The sequence below is a fragment of the Babylonia areolata genome, chromosome 30 (genome assembly GCF_041734735.1).
Source record: "Babylonia areolata isolate BAREFJ2019XMU chromosome 30, ASM4173473v1, whole genome shotgun sequence".
NCBI lineage: Eukaryota > Metazoa > Mollusca > Gastropoda > Neogastropoda > Buccinidae > Babylonia > Babylonia areolata.
In genome coordinates this window covers 2065636-2084682 of record NC_134905.1, presented here as the reverse complement: position 1 = coordinate 2084682, position 19047 = coordinate 2065636, and the positions used below count along the sequence as shown (strand labels likewise).

At 41.1% G+C, this 19047-nt stretch overlaps 2 protein-coding genes across 4 annotated transcripts in view; one reads left to right on the top strand and one right to left on the bottom strand.

The window, feature by feature from the left end:
- LOC143275375 (PTB-containing, cubilin and LRP1-interacting protein-like) overlaps positions 1-11302 on the bottom strand; it is a 22815-nt gene extending 11513 nt beyond the window's left edge. Inside the window, exons 1-2 of one of the 3 annotated variants that reach the window (XM_076579438.1) lie at positions 10984-11302; positions 9179-9249 (exon numbers count right to left, since the gene is read on the bottom strand). The gene's annotated coding sequence lies outside the window, so the exon portion shown is untranslated. Of the gene's footprint in view, positions 1-1135; positions 1242-9178; positions 9250-10983 lie in introns of those variants that run through there. The other 2 variants (XM_076579440.1, XM_076579442.1) reach the window with 2 other exon arrangements.
- A 2520-nt stretch (positions 11303-13822) lies between these two features.
- Positions 13823-19047, top strand: part of LOC143275219 (uncharacterized) — a 50462-nt gene continuing 45237 nt past the window's right edge. Inside the window, exons 1-3 of the mRNA XM_076579195.1 lie at positions 13823-13962; positions 15508-15650; positions 16973-17041. Coding sequence (XP_076435310.1) covers positions 15512-15650; positions 16973-17041 — 208 coding nt within the window. The 5' untranslated portion in view covers positions 13823-13962; positions 15508-15511. The remainder of the gene's footprint in view (positions 13963-15507; positions 15651-16972; positions 17042-19047) is intronic.

Sequence of the window (19047 nt, the reverse complement as noted above, 5' to 3'; positions counted from 1 at the left end):
TCTTTTACGTGCGCTAAGTGCATGCTGCGCTCATATTCTCTCGTTTCCTAGACGGACGCATAACCTCTAGGCCATCACTCCACTTTACACTGAGTGCTGTATACTGTTGACACTGAACACTGACTATATACTGTTGACACTGAGTGCTGTATACTGTTGACACTGAACACTGACTATGTACTGATGACACTGAGTACTGTATACTGTTGACAATGAACACTGACTGTATACTGTTGACACTGAATAATGTATACTGTTGACACTGAACACTGACTTATAATGTTGACACTGAATACTGTATACTGTTGACACTGAACACTGACTTATACTGTTGACACTGAACACACTGACTGTACACTGTTGACATTAAACACTGACTGTATACTGTTGACACTGAACACTGACTGTATACTGTTGATATTGAACACACTAACTGTATACTGTTGACAGTGAACACACTGACTGCACACTGTTGACACTTAACATTGACTGTATACTGTTGACACTGAACATTAACTTACACTGTTGACACCTAACACTGACTGTATACTGTTGACACTGAACACACTGACTGTATAGTGTTGACAGTAAACACACTGACTCTATACTGTTGACAGTGAACACTGACTGCATACTGTTGACAGTGAACACTGACTGTACACTGTTTACAGTGAACACAAACTGTATTCTGTTGACAGTGAACACTGACTGTATACTGTTGACAGTGTACACTGACTGTATACTGTTGACACTGAACACAAACTGTATGCTGTTGACACGGAACACTGTATACTGTTGACACTGATCACTCACCGTATACTGTTGACACTTAACACTGACTGTATAGTGTTGACAGTTAACACACTGACTCTATACTGTTGACAGTGAACACTGACTGCATACTGTTTACAGTGAACACAAACTGTATTCTGTTGACAGTGAACACTGACTGTATACTGTTGACAGTGTACACTGACTGTATACTGTTGACAGTGAACACTGACTGTATTCTGTTGACAGTGAACACTGACTGTATACTGTTGACAGTGTACACAGCCTGTATACTGTTGACACTGAACACAAACTGTATGCTGTTGACACGGAACACTGTATACTGTTGACACTGATCACTCACCGTATACTGTTGACACTGAACACTGACTGTATACTGTTGACACTGAACACTGACTGCAAAATACACACACACACACACACACACACACACACACACACACACACACACACACACCTCGGAGTCGCTGTCCTGTGTCGCTGAAGACTGTGTGCTGAAGTGAAGTTGTGCAGTGCAATGTCGATTGCCACAGTTCTGGCTCACACTGTTATGTGTCACAGCTGTCGTGGCTGACACAGCTGTCTATTGAAGGGGTCTGGTTCGAAAAGGATGGGTCTTTTTTGTTTGTTTGTTTTTTTGGGGGTTTTTGTGGTTTTTGGTGTGGGGTTTTTTTGCCATTGTGTGAGTCATGGTGTGTGTGTGTGTGTGTGTGTGTGTGTGTGTGTGTGTGTGTGTGTGTGTGTTGGATTGTATGTATGTATGTATGTATGTATGTATGTTGTATGTACGTATGTATGTTGTATGTATATATATATATATATATATATATATATATATATATATATATATATATATATATATATATATATATACACATATATATATATCGATATATATATATATATATATATATATATATTGATATACGCGCGCGCGCGTGTGTGTGTGTGTGCGTGTGTACGTGCGTGTGTGTGTGTGTGTTAGTGTTAGAATGTATGTGTGTATGTATGCTGTATGTATGTATGCATGCATGTATATATCAATATTTCAATATATCAATATATATATATATATATATATATATATGTGTGTGTGTGTGTGTGTGTGTGTGTGTGTGTGTGTGTGTGTGTGTGTGTGTGTGTGTGTGCTTGTGTGTGTGTGTGCATGTATGCAAGTGAGTGACAAAGATAGGTAATACTTAAATATAGAGAGACATATACAAACTAACAGACACAGGGCCAGACAGACAGACAGACAGACAGGCAGACAGAGGGACGGATACTGAGACAAAGAGTTGTTAGAAGCGGATAGCAGTGGATGTGAACGACCTTGTCCCTTTCAAAGCAATAAAAATAATGAAACAAGTGAGGCAAGGCCTTCAAGACTCACTTGTGATACACTTTTTTTTTTAAATCCAAGCTTTTTATGTATTGAGTATAATTTCAAAATGTAACGTTTAAGATGAGAAAGATCAGTTTAAAGCAAATTAAGTCCCCTAGCATTAATTACAGAGTAGTTTCCCTTTTTTACTATATGCACCAAAACGTTTGCAAAATAAATAAAACTTCCATGCTTAGCAAAAGAAGTTCCTGTTTGAACAAAAAATGATAATAATAACTGCTCTTGTTGTTGGGTCGAATATCAGGTCAAAGTGCCAAGTTTAGAGAATACAAAAATTATAAATATAACAGTAAATGCAGTTTGCATATAATTAGGCTTCTTTTTTTTTCTTTTTTTTTTGGTGCCCATCCCAGACGTGCGATATTGTTTTAAACAAGATGGCTGGAAAGAACTGAATTTTTCTTATTCTAATTCCTAATTTGGTGTCAACTGACAAACTATTTGCAGAGAAAATGTCAATGTTAAAGTTTACCACGGACACACAGACACACACACACACACACACACACACACACACACACACACAACCGAACACCGGGTTAAAACATTGATTCACTTTGTTTACACAAGTGAGTCAATAAAAATGGTATCACAGTAACCAGAAACAGGGATACAATGAGAAGTTAAAAATCACACGCTAATTACAGATCATTCTACATCTTTTACAAGCCAAGTATAAACACACACAATGCTAATAACAGGTAACAGAGATAAGTTTTTTTGTTTTAAATCGCATATTAATTTACAATCCAAATTTAAAGTCAAGTCCAGATGCACACAGAGCTAATGATAAGTAATAATGAAAAGAAAAAAAACACGTTAATTACACATAATTCTACATCTTTTAAAAGCCAAGTACAAATACACGCAGAGAAAGATTGTGTGTGTCTGATGTGAGGGAGAGAAAGAGTGAGTGGGTGAGAGATTGATGGATGGATGAATGGTTTATTCATTTATAGGTCACTGCTCCTTATGCTTGTACAAGTAAGTGTTCATCTGTGTGTGTGTGTGTGTGTGTGGTGTGTGTGTGTGTGTGTGTGTGTGTGTGTGTGTGTGTGTGTGCCGTGGAAGCTGCGATACATAGACTAGAAATGAGTGTGTGGAGGAGTGGGGTAGAGGAGGTGCAGGGTAATGTGTGTGTGTGTGTGTGTGTGTGTGTGTTGGAGCTCATGTACGTTTATATGTATTTGACTGTGCTTTCATATCTGTGAAACTGCATGTTTGGTGCATATCTGTTATGCATGTGTGGGTGTATGTGTGAATGTGTGTCTTCATGTTTTACATTTATTTGCTTATTTATCATTATTGTTGTCTTATTTATTTATTTATTTATTTATTATATTATATTATTATCATTACTACTACCTTTTTATATCATAATTATTTATTTATTTATTTATGTAAGCTTATCTATTATCTATTCACCTTTTTTTTCTTTTCTTTTTCTCAAGGCCTGACTAAGCGCGTTGGGTTACGCTGCTGGTCAGGCATCTGCTTGGCAGATGTGGTGTAGCGTATATGGATTTGTCCGAACGCAGTGACGCCTCCTTGAACTACTGAAACTGCCCCTTATGAAAGGGTGTCACAAATTCTTCATAGACATCGCATCGTGCATTGAAAAAATGACATTCGTTCAGATAACATAAATATATCATACCTTATTTCTAAGTAATATGCCCTCACCTTAATAATACATAATACACATCATGAAACATATTGTATTCAATTCACATTTATACACCTAAATGATATATGATATACGCTAAATAATAACTCTAACATGCGTGGCTAATAACGCTCAGTTACGTTATACACATCGTCCGTATGTAGTCGTTACTGGATACACTAAGACATAAGAACAGATCGGAGCTTAAACGATTTATACAGATAAATTGATAGGTTTCTAATAGTTTGTTCATGCGCTGATGCCATAAGTAACGAGTCTAAACTGACTTGGGAACTTAAAAAATATTTCAATGATATGTACTGTACTCTTAAATTATACAAGACAGGACAGGACAGAACAAAATGCACCTCATTTTCTTTCTCCATCTGGCAAAGTGGACATAATAAGTCAGCCTCGTTGTGCATTCTATAACGATAACTATGTTCAGCAATATATATCGGAAATGCCCAGTCTGAATCTTGTTATTGTATACCCGGGAGTGGGTGAGAGAGAGAGGGGGGGGGGGGGGGGGGGTGAGAGAGAGATGTGACAGAGAGAGAGTGAGAGAGAAAGAGAGAGAGAGATGTGAGAGAGATATTGAGTGAGAGAGAGAATTAGAGTGAGAGATGTGTGTGTGTGAGAGAGAGAGAGAGAGAGAGAAAGAGATGTGAGAGAGAGAGAGTGAGAGAGAGAGAGTGAGAGAGAGTGTGTATGTGTATGTGTGTGTGTGTGTGTGTGTGTGTGTGTGTGTGTGTGTGTGTGTGTGTGTGTGTGTGATAGAGATGTGTGTGTGATGTGAGAGAGAGAGAGTGAGAGAGAGAGAGAATTAGAGAGAGATGTGTGTGAGAGAGAAAGAGATGTGAGAGAGAGAGAGTGAGTGAGAGAGAGAGAGAAAGAGAGAGAGAGTGAGAGAGAGTGTGTGTGTATGTATGTGTGTGTGTGAGAGAGAGAGAGAGAGATAGAGATGTGTGTGATGTGAGAGAGAGAGAGAAAGTGAGAGAGAGAGAATTAGATAGAGAGATGTGTGTGTGTGTGTGTGTGTGTGTGTGTGTGTGTGTGTGTGTGTGTGATGTGAGAGAGAGAAAGAGAGAGAGAGAGTGAGTGAGAGAGAGAGAAAGAGAGAGAGAGAATTAGAGAGAGAGATGTGTGTGTGAGAAAGAAAGAGATGTGAGAGAGAGAGAGTGAGTGAGAGAGAGAAATAGAAAGAGAGAGTGTGTATGTATGTATGTATGTGTGTGTGTGTGTGGGGGTTGTTTTTGGGTTTGTGGGGTTGGTGGAAGAGGAGGGGTGGGTGATTTTATGAAGATGAGAGTAATTAGTATGAGAGATGTTGGTGTGATGAGAGAGAAGAGAAGAAATGAGAGAGAGTGAGTGAGAGAGAGAGAGAGAAAGTAGAAAGGAATGTGTGTGGTTTATGTGCTGTGAAGAGAGAGAGAGAAAAGAGTGTGAGGTGAAGATGAGAGAGAGATGTTGTGTGGTGTAAGAAGAGAAAGTGTGAAGAGTATATTAATAGTGATGAGGGTGGGGGTGGGGGGTGTGGGTGGATGTGATGATGTAAGTTGTGTTGTGTGGTGTGTTTAGTTATGTTGATTGTTTTGTGATTTGTTTGTGTGAGAAAGAAAAGTTGGAGAGAGAGTGAGTGAGAGAGAGAAAGAGAAAGTGAGAGGGGTGTATGTTTTTTGGTGTGGTGTGGTGTGTGAGATAGAGATGTTTGTGGGATTTAGTGATGAGTGTGAGATAAGAAAAGATTGGTTGTAGAGATGAGTAGTAAAAATGAGAGAGAAGTACTAGAAGAGAGAGATGAGAAGAGTGAGAGAGTGGTTGTGTATGTATGGTGTGTGTGTGTGAGAGAAGAAAGAGAGAGAGAGAGATTGTGGTGTAATTGAGAGAGAGAGAAGAAATGAGTGAGAAAAAGGAAAGAGAGAAATGGTGGGGGGGTTGTGGTAGTGAGAGAGAGTGAGTGAGAGAGTAAGATAGAAAGAGAGAGAATTTGAGAGAGAGAGTGTGTTGAGAGAGAAGATGTGAGAGAGAGATGATGTTGTAATTTGTAAATAGAGTTGTGGGGGTGGTGGTTGGTTTGGGGTGGGGGGTGGGGGTGGGGGGGGGGGGTGGTTTGGGGGGTGGGGTGTGTGTAGAGAATGTGTTTGGATAAATGGTGGGGGGTGTGTTTTTTTTTGGGAGTTTATGTTTTTTTTGTGTTTTATTATGTGGTTTGGGGTGGTTTTGTGATTTGTTTTGTGTGTGGGGGTGGTGTGTTGTTTTGTGTTATTTTGGTGTGTATGTTTGGGGGGGGTGGTTTGTATTTGTTGTTTGTGGTGTGTGTTTTTTTGTTAATGGTTTTTGAGGGGGTGTATTTATGTTTGGTGTGTTTGTGTTGTTTTTGTTTTGGTGGTGGTGGTGGGGGGGGGGGGGGTGGGGGGGGGGGGGTTTTTGTTGGGGGGGTTGTTTGTTTGGTTTGTTTTGGTTATGTTTGGGGTTGTGTTTTTATTGTTTTTTGTTGGTGTGTGTGTTTTATTCTTTTGGTGTGTGGGGGTTGTGGGGGTTGTTATTTTGTTTGTTTTGTTGTGGGGTTGGTTTGTTTTTGTTGTTGTTTTGGTGTGTGTTGTTGGGGTGGGGGGGAGGGTGGTGTTTGGTTTTTTATGTTGTTGTTGTGTTTGTTGTTTTTTTGTTTGTTTTGTTTGGGGGGTTTTTTGTTTTGTTTTGTTTGTGTTGTGGTTGTGTGTTTTTTTTGTGTGTCTGTGTGTGGGTGGTTGGGGGGGGGAGTGTTTGGGGGTGGGTTGTTTGTTTTTTTTTATAGTTATGTGGTTGTTGTTTTTTATTTTTGGGTTTGTGGTAGTTTTTTGTTTTGTTGTTTATTGGGGGGTGGTGGTTGTTTAGTGTTTTTGATTATTGGGGGTTGTTGTGTGTGTTGTATTGTGTTTGAGTTTTGGTTTGTTGTTTGGGGGGGGGGGGTGGTTTTGTTTTGAGTTAGAGATTGAGTTGAATGAATTGTGTGTGTGTGTGTGTGTGATTAGGTTGGTTGTGAGGTGTAGAAGTGAGATTGAATAGAGAGAGATGTGTGTGTATTTATTATTTTGGGGTTGTGTGTGTTGTGTGTGTGTGTGTTTGGTGTGTGGGTAGAGATGTTGTGGTAAGAGAGTGAAGATGTATTTGAATGTGTAGAGTGTGTTGAAGAGAGAGAAAGATATTGTGTAGAGAAGGAGTGAGAGAGATGAGTGTAAGATAGAAAGAGTGAAGTTTGTTGTATGTTTATGGATGAGAGAGATGTTAGTAGAGAGTTTGTTGAGGTGAGTGAAAGAAATTTAGAGAGTAAAGGTATTAGAGAGGTTGTTTGTTTGTGATTGATAGAGATAAGTAGAGAGAAGTGATGAATGAGATTTTTGTTGAGTGAAATTTAGTTTGAATTGTGGGGTGATTAGAAAGAGAGTGAGAGAGAGTGATGAGAGAGAAAAATAGAAAAGAGATGGGGATGTTATGTATGTTTGGGGGGGGAGATAAATGTGTGTGAGGGAAGTGAGAGAGTGAGAGAAATTGAAAAGATATTTGTGTGGGGGAAGAGAGAAAAGAAAGGTATTGATAAGTAAAAAGAAAAGATGTGAAGTGAAGAGTGGTTGTATGTTTGTGTGGTGTGGTGGAGAGAGAGAGAAGAGAAGAGAGAGAGGAAGTTAGAGATGTGTGTGATGTGAGAGAGAGAGAGAGAAAGTGAGAGAGAAAAAGAGAAGAGAGATGTGTGTGTTTGTGATGTGTGGGAGAGATATGATGAAGAGGAGATATTATTTGATGTTTGTTGTGGGGGGTTAATTGATGGTTTGAAGTTTTGAGTGAAATAGTTTGTGGGGTGTGAGTGTTGTTGTATTGTGTGGGTTGGGGGTGTGGTGGTGTGGTGTGTGGGTGTGGTGTGGTGAATAAATGTGTGGTATGTATAATAGTGTAGAGAGAATAGGAAAGAGAGATTGTTGTGTAGAGTGAGAGAAAAAAGTGAGAGAGAGATAGTGGAATATAGTTATTTAAGGGGAGAGAGTTTGTGTATGTATAAAGTATGAGTAGTGTATTTGGTTTGTATTTATTAATGGAGAAGATTATTTAGAGAGATAGAGATGTTGGTGTGTGTGTAGGTGAAGAAAAGATTTGTTTGTGTTTTAGTTATTTGTTATTTGCGAGTAGATGAATTGTGGGGTTATGTTAAAGTGAGATGTGAAGTAGTGAGATTTTATTTTAAGGTTGGATGTATTGTGGTGGTGGTGTGGTGTGGGTGTGTGTGGTTTGTTGATATTGTTGGGTGGGTTGTTTTGATTTTTTGGTTAAGTAGAGTTGGAGTGTTTATTTATGTTGGTGTTTGTGGTTTTTGTTTTTTTGTTGTTTGGGGTTGGTGGGGGGTTTTGTATTTTTTTGGGGGTGGGTGTTTTTGTTGATTTGTTATATGAATGTGTGATTTTTGTTATGTTGTTGGTTGTTTTTATTGGTTTTTATGGTTTTTTGTTTTTTGTGTGGGGGTGTTGTTTGGGGGGGTTGGGGGTGTTGTGGGTTTTGATTGTGTGAGGTAGTGTAGGTTTATGTTGATAAATGTGGGGGGTTTTTTTTTTGGGGCGTTTTGATTGAGTGTTTTTTTTTAATTGTGTTGGTGGGTGATGTTTGATTTATGTTTTTTTTTTTTGTGTGTGTAGTGAAAAATTTGTTTTTTTTTGGTTTTTTTGGGGGGTGGTGTGGGGTTGTGTGTGGGTTTTTTGTGGTTGTTGTGTTTTTTTTTGTTGTTGTGTGTGTGTGGGTTTGTTTTGGATTTTTTTGTGTTTTTTTTTTGTTTGGTGTGTATGGGGGGTTTTTTGTTTTATTGGGGGATTGTTTTGTGTATTTGTTGTGGTATTGTTTTGTTTTGTTGTTTTTGGGGATGGGGGTGTTTTGTGTTGGGGTGGTTTAAAGAGTGAGTGTTTGTGTGTATTGATTGTGTTTAGTTGGTGTGATTTTTGTTGTTTTTTTGTGTTGAGTGTTTGTTTTTTGTGTTGATTTGGGGGAGTGGGGGGGTTTAGTATGTTATTGTGTGGGTTTGATTGTTATAGTGAGTAGAGTGTAGGATTTTTATGGTGGTGTGTTGGGGGGTGGCTGTGGTGTGGGTTGTGAATAGGGTAAAATATGAGTTGAATTTTTAGAAAAATATTTTATAGTAAATAGTGAGAGAGATGATGTATGGATGTTGGTTTATGAGAGAAGAGGAAAGAGTGTAATAAAGTCAAATTATCGATTTTTGTTAAATTCTAGGCAATGCTAGTGATACAGCAGAGGGCTGATGGATGGATGACTGCGACACTCAGTCTGTTCCTCACCGGGTACAGTGCTTCTCTCCCTTTGACAGGAACACGCCGTGTAGCGTGGGAGTTGTTCCCCTTCCTTCCTTCTGCCAGGGAAACAACGTGCAATGTGAGGTAGGGGCAATAACTGCAGAGTTGGTGGTGAGGTAGGGGCAATAACTACAGAGTTGGTGGTGAGGTAGGGGCGATAACTGTAGAATTGGTGGTGAGGTAGGGGCAATAACTGTAGAGTTGGTGGTGAGGTAGGGGCGATAACTGTAGAATTGGTGGTGAGGTAGGGGCGATAACTGTAGAATTGGTGGTGAGGTAGGGGCGATAACTGTAGAATTGGTGGTGAGGTAGGGGCGATAACTGTAGAATTGGTGGTGAGGTAGGGGCGATAACTGTAGAATTGGTGGTGAGGTAGGGGGCAATAACTGCAGAATTGGTGGTGAGGTAGGGGCGATAACTGTAGAATTGGTGGTGAGGTAAGGGGCAATAACTGTAGAACTGGTGGCGAGGTAGGGGCGATAACTGTAGAATTGGTGGTGAGGTAGGGGGCAATAACTGTAGAATTGGTGGTGAGGTAGGGGCGATAACTGTAGAATTGGTGGTGAGGTAGGGGCGATAACTGTAGAATTGGTGGCGAGGTAGGGGCGATAACTGTAGAACTGGTGGCGAGGTAGGGGCGATAACTGTAGAATTGGTGGTGAAGTAAGGGGCAATAACTGCAGAGTTGGTGGCGAGGTAAGGGGCAATAACTGTAGAATTGGTGGTGAGGCAGGGGCAATAACTGCAGAGTTGGTGGTGAGGTAGGGGCGATAACTGTAGAATTGGTGGTGAGGTAGGGGCAATAACTGTGGAAGGGTGTGGGAACAATAATTACCGAAGGGGTGAGGGCGATAATTCTGGAAGGGGTGGGTATAATTATCTCACGGAAACAACTCTACCATTCCACGAAAAGAAGTACGAATCTGGAAAGATGTACCGTTTCTGCTGTCTAGATAATCTTGCTCCGTTTATTGTCATTTTTAACCCAAACCCTGACCCGAACCCAAACCCCAACCCTTAACCAAACCTGAACCCAACCCCAACACTAACTCCTAACCCTTTTGCCCACAAAGCAACACACAGTGAATTTGGACGTCAGTATAATAATGCCCAGATAGAAAGAAAATGAATTTGAACGTCAGTATAATAATGTCCAGATAGCAACACACAATGAACTTGGACGTCAAGATAATAATGTCCAGATAGCAACAGACAATGAACTTGGACGTCAAGATAATAATGTCCAGATGGCAACAGACAATGAACTTGGACGTCAAGATAATAATGTCCAGATAGCGACACAATGAACTTGGACGTTAAGATAATAATGTCCAGATAGCAACACACAATGAACTTGGACGTCAAGATAATAATGCCCAGATAGCAACACACAATGAACTTGGACGTTAAGATAATAATGTCCAGATAGCAACAGACAATGAACTTGGACGTTAAGATAATAATGTCCAGATAGCAACACACAATGAACTTGGACGTCAAGATAATAATGCCCAGATAGCAACACACAATGAACTTGGACGTCAAGATAATAATGCCCAGATAGCAACACACAATGAACTTGGACGTCAAGATAATAATGTCCAGATAGCAACACACAATGAACTTGGACGTTAAGATAATAATGTCCAGATAGCAACACACGATGAACTTGGACGTCAAGATAATAATGTCCAGATAGCAGTACACAATGGACTTGGACGTCAAGATAATAATGCCCTGATAACAACCCAACTGAACTTGTACAGGCCCAAATAACAACATACACCTACCTTGTACGTGAATGTAGCCTACGAATGTCCAGATAGGAACACACAATGAAATTGGACGTCAATGGTATAATGCCCAGATAGCAAGCAACACACGATGTTACTTAGGGCTGTAATCTTCACACCTGCACACCTCCCATCATGCACACGATTGATTTGTTCAAACCTACACACCCGACAATATGCACACGATTGATTTGTTCAAACCTACACACCCCACAATATGAACACGACTGATTCGCTCAACCCTACACCCCCAACCCCATCCTCCCAATATGTACACAGCCAAATTATTCAAACCTACACACCATTGAATGCAAACACAGTGGGAATGTTGAAAGCTACAAAGCATACACACTCCTCCCTCGTACACACGTAATTTCCAGGCCCGCATGCCTTCCCTTCCACCTCCCCCCCCCCCCTCCTCACCGCCCACCTCTTTTTTTTCCTGCCCTGCTCTTTGCGACGTGGGGTTTATCGACGGACTGCTCGCTGCCAATGTCTGAGGCAACAGGTGTGTGTGTGTGTGTGTGTGTGTGTGCGCGCGCGCGCGCGCGCGCGTGTGTATGTGTGTGTGTGTGTGCGTGTGTGTGTGGTGTTTAGGAGTGGGGAAGGGGGTAATTAGAGGTGACTTTGTGGCGGATTGGTTTCGGAAAGGCAGGTGTGTAATGTGTCACCTGGTCTGATCTAGTATGGTGTGGAGCTCTGTGTGTGTGTGTGTATGTGTGTGCGCGCGCGTGTGTGTGTGTGTGTGTGTGTGTGCGTGCGCGCGTTTGAGTGTCAGTGTCAGTGTATGTGTGCGTATATCCTTATGTGTACAGTGTGTACAGTGTGATAGTGAATGAAATCAAGTGCAGATAATAAATCTGGCATTATACACAGACTGCTCTGCATACCGTCAGACATGTCTTAATTTGTTTTGGTGACAGAACGAACGAAATTTTATTTCATGAGGGTAAGGGAATCAGTAATGCTTCTGTTTTACATCCAGCCCTCTGGGCAAAGCGGACAAATTAAAAAGAAGAAGAAGAAGAAAGGTGGTGGTAAGAAAAAATGCATGCACAAAAGCACGCACACACACACACACACACACACACACACACACACACACACACACACAGAGAGAGAGAGAGAGAGAGAGAGAGAAAACTAAGCATGCACATCACATAATCATATACATCAACTGATAATCATATACACTGTACATGTACAAATGACACAGTAATGGAGGACAGAGAAAGCAAGAATGGAAAAAAAAAGAAGAAAGACTGGATAAAGAAATAGAGAGACAGATAGACAGACAGATGTAGAGACAGATAGACAGACAGATGTAGAGACAGATAGACAGGCGTAAACGCAATAATCAATGATAATCAATTTGAAATTGTGGATGATATTATCATAACAATGTTAAGCACGTTTACAGGTTTTTCTTGAGATATGCACTACATGTGTTTTTAAAGACAGAGATGCTTTTAACTGTGTTGACATTCAAGTTATACATGATAACATTTCATTCCATTAGCAGCCCCCTGAGTAAGAAAGACTAGACTTGAATAGATCAATCCTTGGAAACGGTACAGAAATCTTGTGTACATTACGGTGAGTGTTAATAACAAATCTATTTTGAAGAGAAGGGGGAGTAAAACCAGACATAATTTTAAACATAAATAGCGCTTTATTAATTTTAAGTTTAGTTGTTAGTGAAAGAATATGCAGAGCTCTGTAATCAGAAGGATTTAGTGATGAGGATTATAGAAGAACTCATTTTAATGCTCCCCTATGGAGACTAAAAAGAGGTTTCAGAGTAATTTCACTAGCTGAATCCCGTAATGTTGATGCGTAATTAATGTGGGATTCGACATCAGCATTAAAAAAATAATCTGCGACAATGTAAAAAGTGTTTCATTTGAGATAGTTGATAGATACTTCTTTTTTTTATACTTGTTTGCACAACACAGAGAGATACGGACACGGATACGGATACGGATGTTTTATTCATATAAAGGCCATTGCCCCTCATGAAGGGGTACAATACATAAACAAGTACAGCCACTGAAGAAAATCATGAAGTTGCAACAGATCTGAAATGCAATGCCTTGTACAAGTATATTGACAAATTCCTTATGACGCTTTCTTTTTCAGATGCTAGAAGTAGACTTAAACGAAATTGACTGGGATATCTATAAAAAGCAGGTGGGATATATCGTACTCTCAAACTGGTTATCTCTCTCCATACGAACGGCGAAAGAGACGACGTTAACAGCGTTTCACCCCAATTACCATCATCAAAATATTGCAAGCGGAAGGCTCTTATACTGAAGAGGTGAATGTTGACAAAGAATACCACAGTTCTGACGACGGAAGCTAAAGGTTGGGTCATTCAGACACCCATTGGACATCCGAGGGGTCTGTGTAGAGGAGAAGAGAGGACTGGCCGTACTGAGTGAGTTAAAGCAGGACAACATAAAACAAAATGCAACTCATCTTCATTTCCACTTTTGCACAACGGACACATTAAATCAACTGCAGAATGTTTCCTGTAACGATGATAATGCTGAGAAAATTCTGAAATACCAAAACGAAATCTTGTCATAATAAATTTCAAGTGTCTGTAAGTTCATACGCAGGTAAATCTTAACGTCATGACCAGTACAAAATGTCCTATATACGCAAAACCTATCACTAGTATTCACATGAAAATTCCACTCTTCCATCTGCACGCAATCAGACTATTTTTAAGGTCACACAAAAATAATTTGACATCTTGCACACCTTGATTTTCCCATACAAAACCGAAACCAAACTGATACAACTCATTTCCGGCTCTGTCTTGGGGGAGGACACCATTGCGACCTTGCTCGCTTGAACTCCAAACTCAGTGGAGCAGGTTAGAGTTGTTTTATTTTCTGTTCCAGCTTCGAAGAACGTGGTGGTCTGTGTGATTCATAAGGTTTGAACTCAGCCCGACGCGACACAGAGGTAGGTGAGTTTGGGAATGATTTTGACTCGATGTAGATCATATACAGTACGACAGGTGTTGTGGGCGTGTCGACACGAAGACAAAAATGGCGGAGATTTCTTCCTTGGGGAAATAGGCCTACACCGTTGACAATCGCCTTCTAACTGTTTTATACATACTTTTTTTTTTAATTGGCGTCTTTTCTTTTGTATAACTTTTATCCTTCTTCTGTTAATACTGATAACTGCAATACACAAGACTGGTTTGTTGTCCATATACAAGTACAGAAGTCCATTGTTCGATATGTGCGAACCAGAAAATAAAGTGTATTTATGGAACAAAGCTGTTTTAAGATAGGATTGAGATAAATAACTTGATAAAATTGGAAATGGTTTGCCTGTATACAAAAATGTCGAAACTATTTATGCAAAAGACGTTAATGTTGTCGCGGAATGATCACATTTAAAAGAAAAAAAGTTTTCTTCCAAAGCTTATATCTTTATATATATATATATATATATATAGAGAGAGAGAGAGAGAGAGAGAGAGAGAGAGAGAGAATCTTCTATAAAAAAAAAAAAATTTGAAATAAGAAAAAAATCAATTGTCGCTGTTTTTCAACTTGCGCTTGTGACCACGCATAGCGGGGTTTCCCGAAAACGAACACGGTATGTTCAAGGTGGCTGCATTGAACTTGTCGGCCCAAGTGGTGTGTCTATGTCATTGTCTGTCTTACATCTATACATGGCACTGAATCGTTCTTTTATTTTGCTGATTGAAGTTCAATGGTTTCAAAGCACAGACAAGTACGTAAAGCTTAAGTCTTCAGAAACAAAACAACAAAAATCCATCTTTGTGTTCTTTGATCACAAAATGTTTATAAATAGAATGTCAGGGAATTCCGTTTATATCCAGCTCTTGTTTATTTTGCTAAAGCAACAACAACAACAAGAAACCAACAACATCAAACCGATCACGAGGGTAATACTGTAATCGATACCCTCCTTCCTCTCCCCTACACCATCCCCCAAGTAAAGGATTTCATTAGTGGACTTTATTTTTAGAGATCGGGAAAACTAATGTCGACCAATTCTGCATGTCCTCCCAGAAATAACTGTTCACGACTCGAAAGTCACTGTGTGTGTGTGTGTGTGTGTGTGTGTGTGTGTGTGTGTGTGTGTGTTTATGTGTGTGTGTGTGTGTGTGTGTGTGTGTGTGTGTGTGTGTGTGCCCATGCGTGACTTTATTTGTGCTTGCAAACATTTATCGATGGCAGACTGGTTTTGTAGAACATTATGTATCTATCTATAAATCTATAAATATATAATATATATATCCATCTCGCTGGCTGTGTGTGTGTGTGTGTCCGCGCGGTTGTCCGCGCGTTCTTAGTTGTATCTGACTGACGTGTTGTAATGTTGTAAGGCGCTTTGAGATGTTTGAAAGTGCTATACAATGAATTGTTGTTATCAATTCTTCTTTACAGTTTGATGGAGCTTCTGTCTGATTACTCATTCATTTGAATCAATCAATGGTCAGTTAACTGATATATACCAATGTTTCAGGAACATGGCTACGTCAAAAGACTACAGCCAAGATGACGCATCGACAGACACCAATGACGACACCATGTCAACAGGAAGTGTCCGAGATGACGTCATCCAAGCTCCTCTCAGTGTCAACAGGACTGCACATTCTGCTGTGCAAGGTATGTGGAACAGTGGCTTCAGTCAGCAGTAAGCGATCCAGAGTCCTTGTGTTTGAATCCCCTGGTCACACCAGGATGTTCACTCGTACTCTCTCCTTCACTGGACTTTGAAAAAAGTGTTCAGTCAATCGGGCCAGACGATGAATGGAGACCCTGTGCGACGTACCGCACGTTAAAGAACTCACGGCAGCAAAATATTTGTCCCTGGCAAAATTGTTTGGGAAAATCCACTTTGATTGTGAAATGATTACACTTGTAGACATAAAATAATAGGTGGCGCCACACTGTGGCATCCTGAATTTTATACGGAAAAATATGTGGTGATAAAAAGTAATACAATACAATACAATACAATACAATACAGTGCAGTGCAGTGCAGTACAAAACAACACAATATATTGTTTCGCATAACGAACGTATGGTTTTGCATTGTATTGGGGAATTGGGGGGTGAGAAAGATTAGAAATGATTACGTCTATGCTCCCATTTACTTTGACACAATTTTGAAACGATTATATTCACGCCACCGTTTCGTGTGCCACAGTTTAGAGAAAAGATGAACCACAGTTTAGAGAAAAGATGACCATAATTACTTACACTACCATTTAGTTTACCACTGTTTAGAAATAATTATGTTTTCGAAATCATTTCACTTACCACAGTTTAGAGTTAATCATTTAGCTTAACCCAGTTCAGAGATATAATTTAGAAAGCCACAGTTTAGAGATTATTATGTCTATGCTATGATTTAGTATACCACAGTTCAGAGATGATTATATCTATGTTATCATTCAGTAAGCCACTGTTCAGATCTTATGTCTACGCTACTGTTCAGTAAGCCACAATTTAGAGATAATCATATCCATGTTATCATTCAATAATCAACAGTTTAGAGATGGTTAAATCTACGCTATCATTTGGTAAACCTCAATTCAGGGATGATTAAATCTACGCTATCATTTGGTAAGCCTCAGTTCAGGGATGATTAAATCTACGCTATCATTGATTAAATCTACGCTATCATTCGGTAAGCCTCACTTTAGGGATGATTAAATCTACGCTATCATTCGGTAAGCCTCACTTCAGGGATGATTAAAGCTACGCTATCATTCAGTAAGCCTCAGTTCAGGGATGATTAAATCTACGCTATCATTCGGTAAGCCTCAGTTCAGGGATGATTAAAGCTAAGCTATCATTCGGTAAGCCTCAGTTTAGGGATGATCAAGTCTATGCTATCATTCGGTAAGCCTCAGTTTAGGGATGATCTGCGTGTGCTGTACTGCTTTTGTTCATGTGGCCATGTAGACACGTGTTTGTTTCAGATGTCATGAACCAGCTGGACGATGACTCACGCCGTCAATGTAATGAGATGGAAACGAACTTTCTAGCAGGTACATGCTTCCATAATAATGATAATAATACTGATAATAATAATAATATTAATATAATAATGATAATGATAAGACCCTTTGACCCCCCCACTCCTCCCACCCCCCATCCCCCCCGCCCCCACCGCGACCCCCTCTTAAAATTGACGTCCACCAGAATGTTGTCTCGTTCGTCATTTATCAGATGGATTCCCCCGTCTCCTCGACGAAGGCGGCAGTACGTCGAAGGTCCTCCAGTCCTCCGTAGAGCTTCCGGGCCTCTGGGATTGAGTCGGGCCAGGTTTTCTCTCGGAGTTTTTGGTGGAGCGGGCAGGACTGCAGCAGATGTTCTGTTGTCTGGCTGCCTGTTCTGTAGGGGCACTGCTCTGTGTCGCCGATACGGAGTTTCGTGTATAGGTGGTGTTTCAGGTGGTTGTAGCCTGTCCTGAGCCTGAAAATGGCTACCTGCTCTCGACGAGTCAGCAGGTAGTACGGGTATGCTCTGTTGTGGCCTGGATGCTGCTGCTTCCACTTGTTCTGCAGCTTGGCCTTAATGATGGTCCTGGATTCAGAGTAGTTGGTAGACCTGTCCATCTGCTCTTTGGTATTGCCTTCCTTTGCCAGGGAGTCAGCAGTCTCGTTGCCAAGCACGTTGCAGTGGGAAGGAATCTACTGCAGGGTGACTGTGTGACTTGTGCAGAGGGAGGCGAGAGAGGAGGACAGATCGTTGAGTTTTGGATCTCTCTTGGACCAAAGGGTCTGCAAGATGGACAGGGCGTCGGTCAGGAAGACAACGTTGTGGCTGGCATAGGGGCTGACCTCAACACAGGCTGCTGCTGTTTTCAAGGCTTCTGCTTCGGCTCTTTAACTGGTGGAGTACAGGTCGGTAGTGAGGCAGATCTTTTCTTCTCTGCCACCTGGATACTGAACATAGACTCCTGCCCCTCCGTTCCGAATGCCATCTGCCGCAGAGCCGTCAGTGTAGACATGAGTCTGGAACTCTTTGGGGAAATGGGTGTGGAGGTGTTCAAGGGTGAGGGACTTTCTTTCAGGGCCGCTTTGGGAATCTTTGGGGCCAACACCAGGGATGCTGCACTGGATGAGGGGAGGGGTTCCTTCGCTCCAGGCAGGGACGGCAAGACACCAGGGTATCACTTTGGGGGCATGGTCAAGGATATCCTGATGTTGCCGTTCTAGGATCCTGCTCTTTTGTATGAAACTCCCTCTCTTCAGCGTCCTTTTGTTGGCTGGGACAGTCTGTCCTTCATGGGGTGGCCTTGCAATCTCTTGAACTTGGCAGCCTGGGTCAGGAGTTTGGCGTCTCTGCTGTCGTCAAGGGGCTGGAGCTCTGTGATGGTTTCAAGCTCCTGAATTGGTGTAGACCTCATGGCCCCTGTGATGATATGGGTAGCTTGATTCTGAACCTTGCTGGTCCGTTCAGAGTTGGACTTGGCCGTAGTGCCCCATGCAGTCATGCCATACTCCAGCACTGGCCTGACTCTACCAGTGCACAGCCTCCTGAGGTTCGTGTTGTCTGTGCCCCATGTTGTTCCTGCCAGCTTCTTCATGAAGGAAAGTTGTACTTTTTCTCTTGATTCTGCTTTCTCTGCTTGCTTCTTCCACGTCAGGCGTTTGTCAAAAGTGACTCCCAGGTACGTGGGGTTGTTCTCAGCAAGCAGGGTTTGTCCATTGATGCGCATGTTGGCCTTTTGTTCTTTGGGTGAGAGGCTGAAAACAGTGTAAGTGGTCTTTTTGGCATTAATTGTCACCAGCCACTGTTTAGTCCAGCTTTCGAGAACATTCAGCACCTGCTGTAGTCTGTAGCTGGCAGTTGTTCTTCCGAGCACCATAGGACAAGACGTCTGCATAGATGGCTCCCTGAACTTCGCGTGGCATATCTTTGACGATGTTGTTGATAAAGACGAGGAATGGTGTGGGGCTGAGGACACCTCCTTGAGGAACTCCTTCTCTCAGTGTCTTCTTCCGACTGTATGCTCCATTGACATGGACTCAGGCCTTCCTATTTTTCA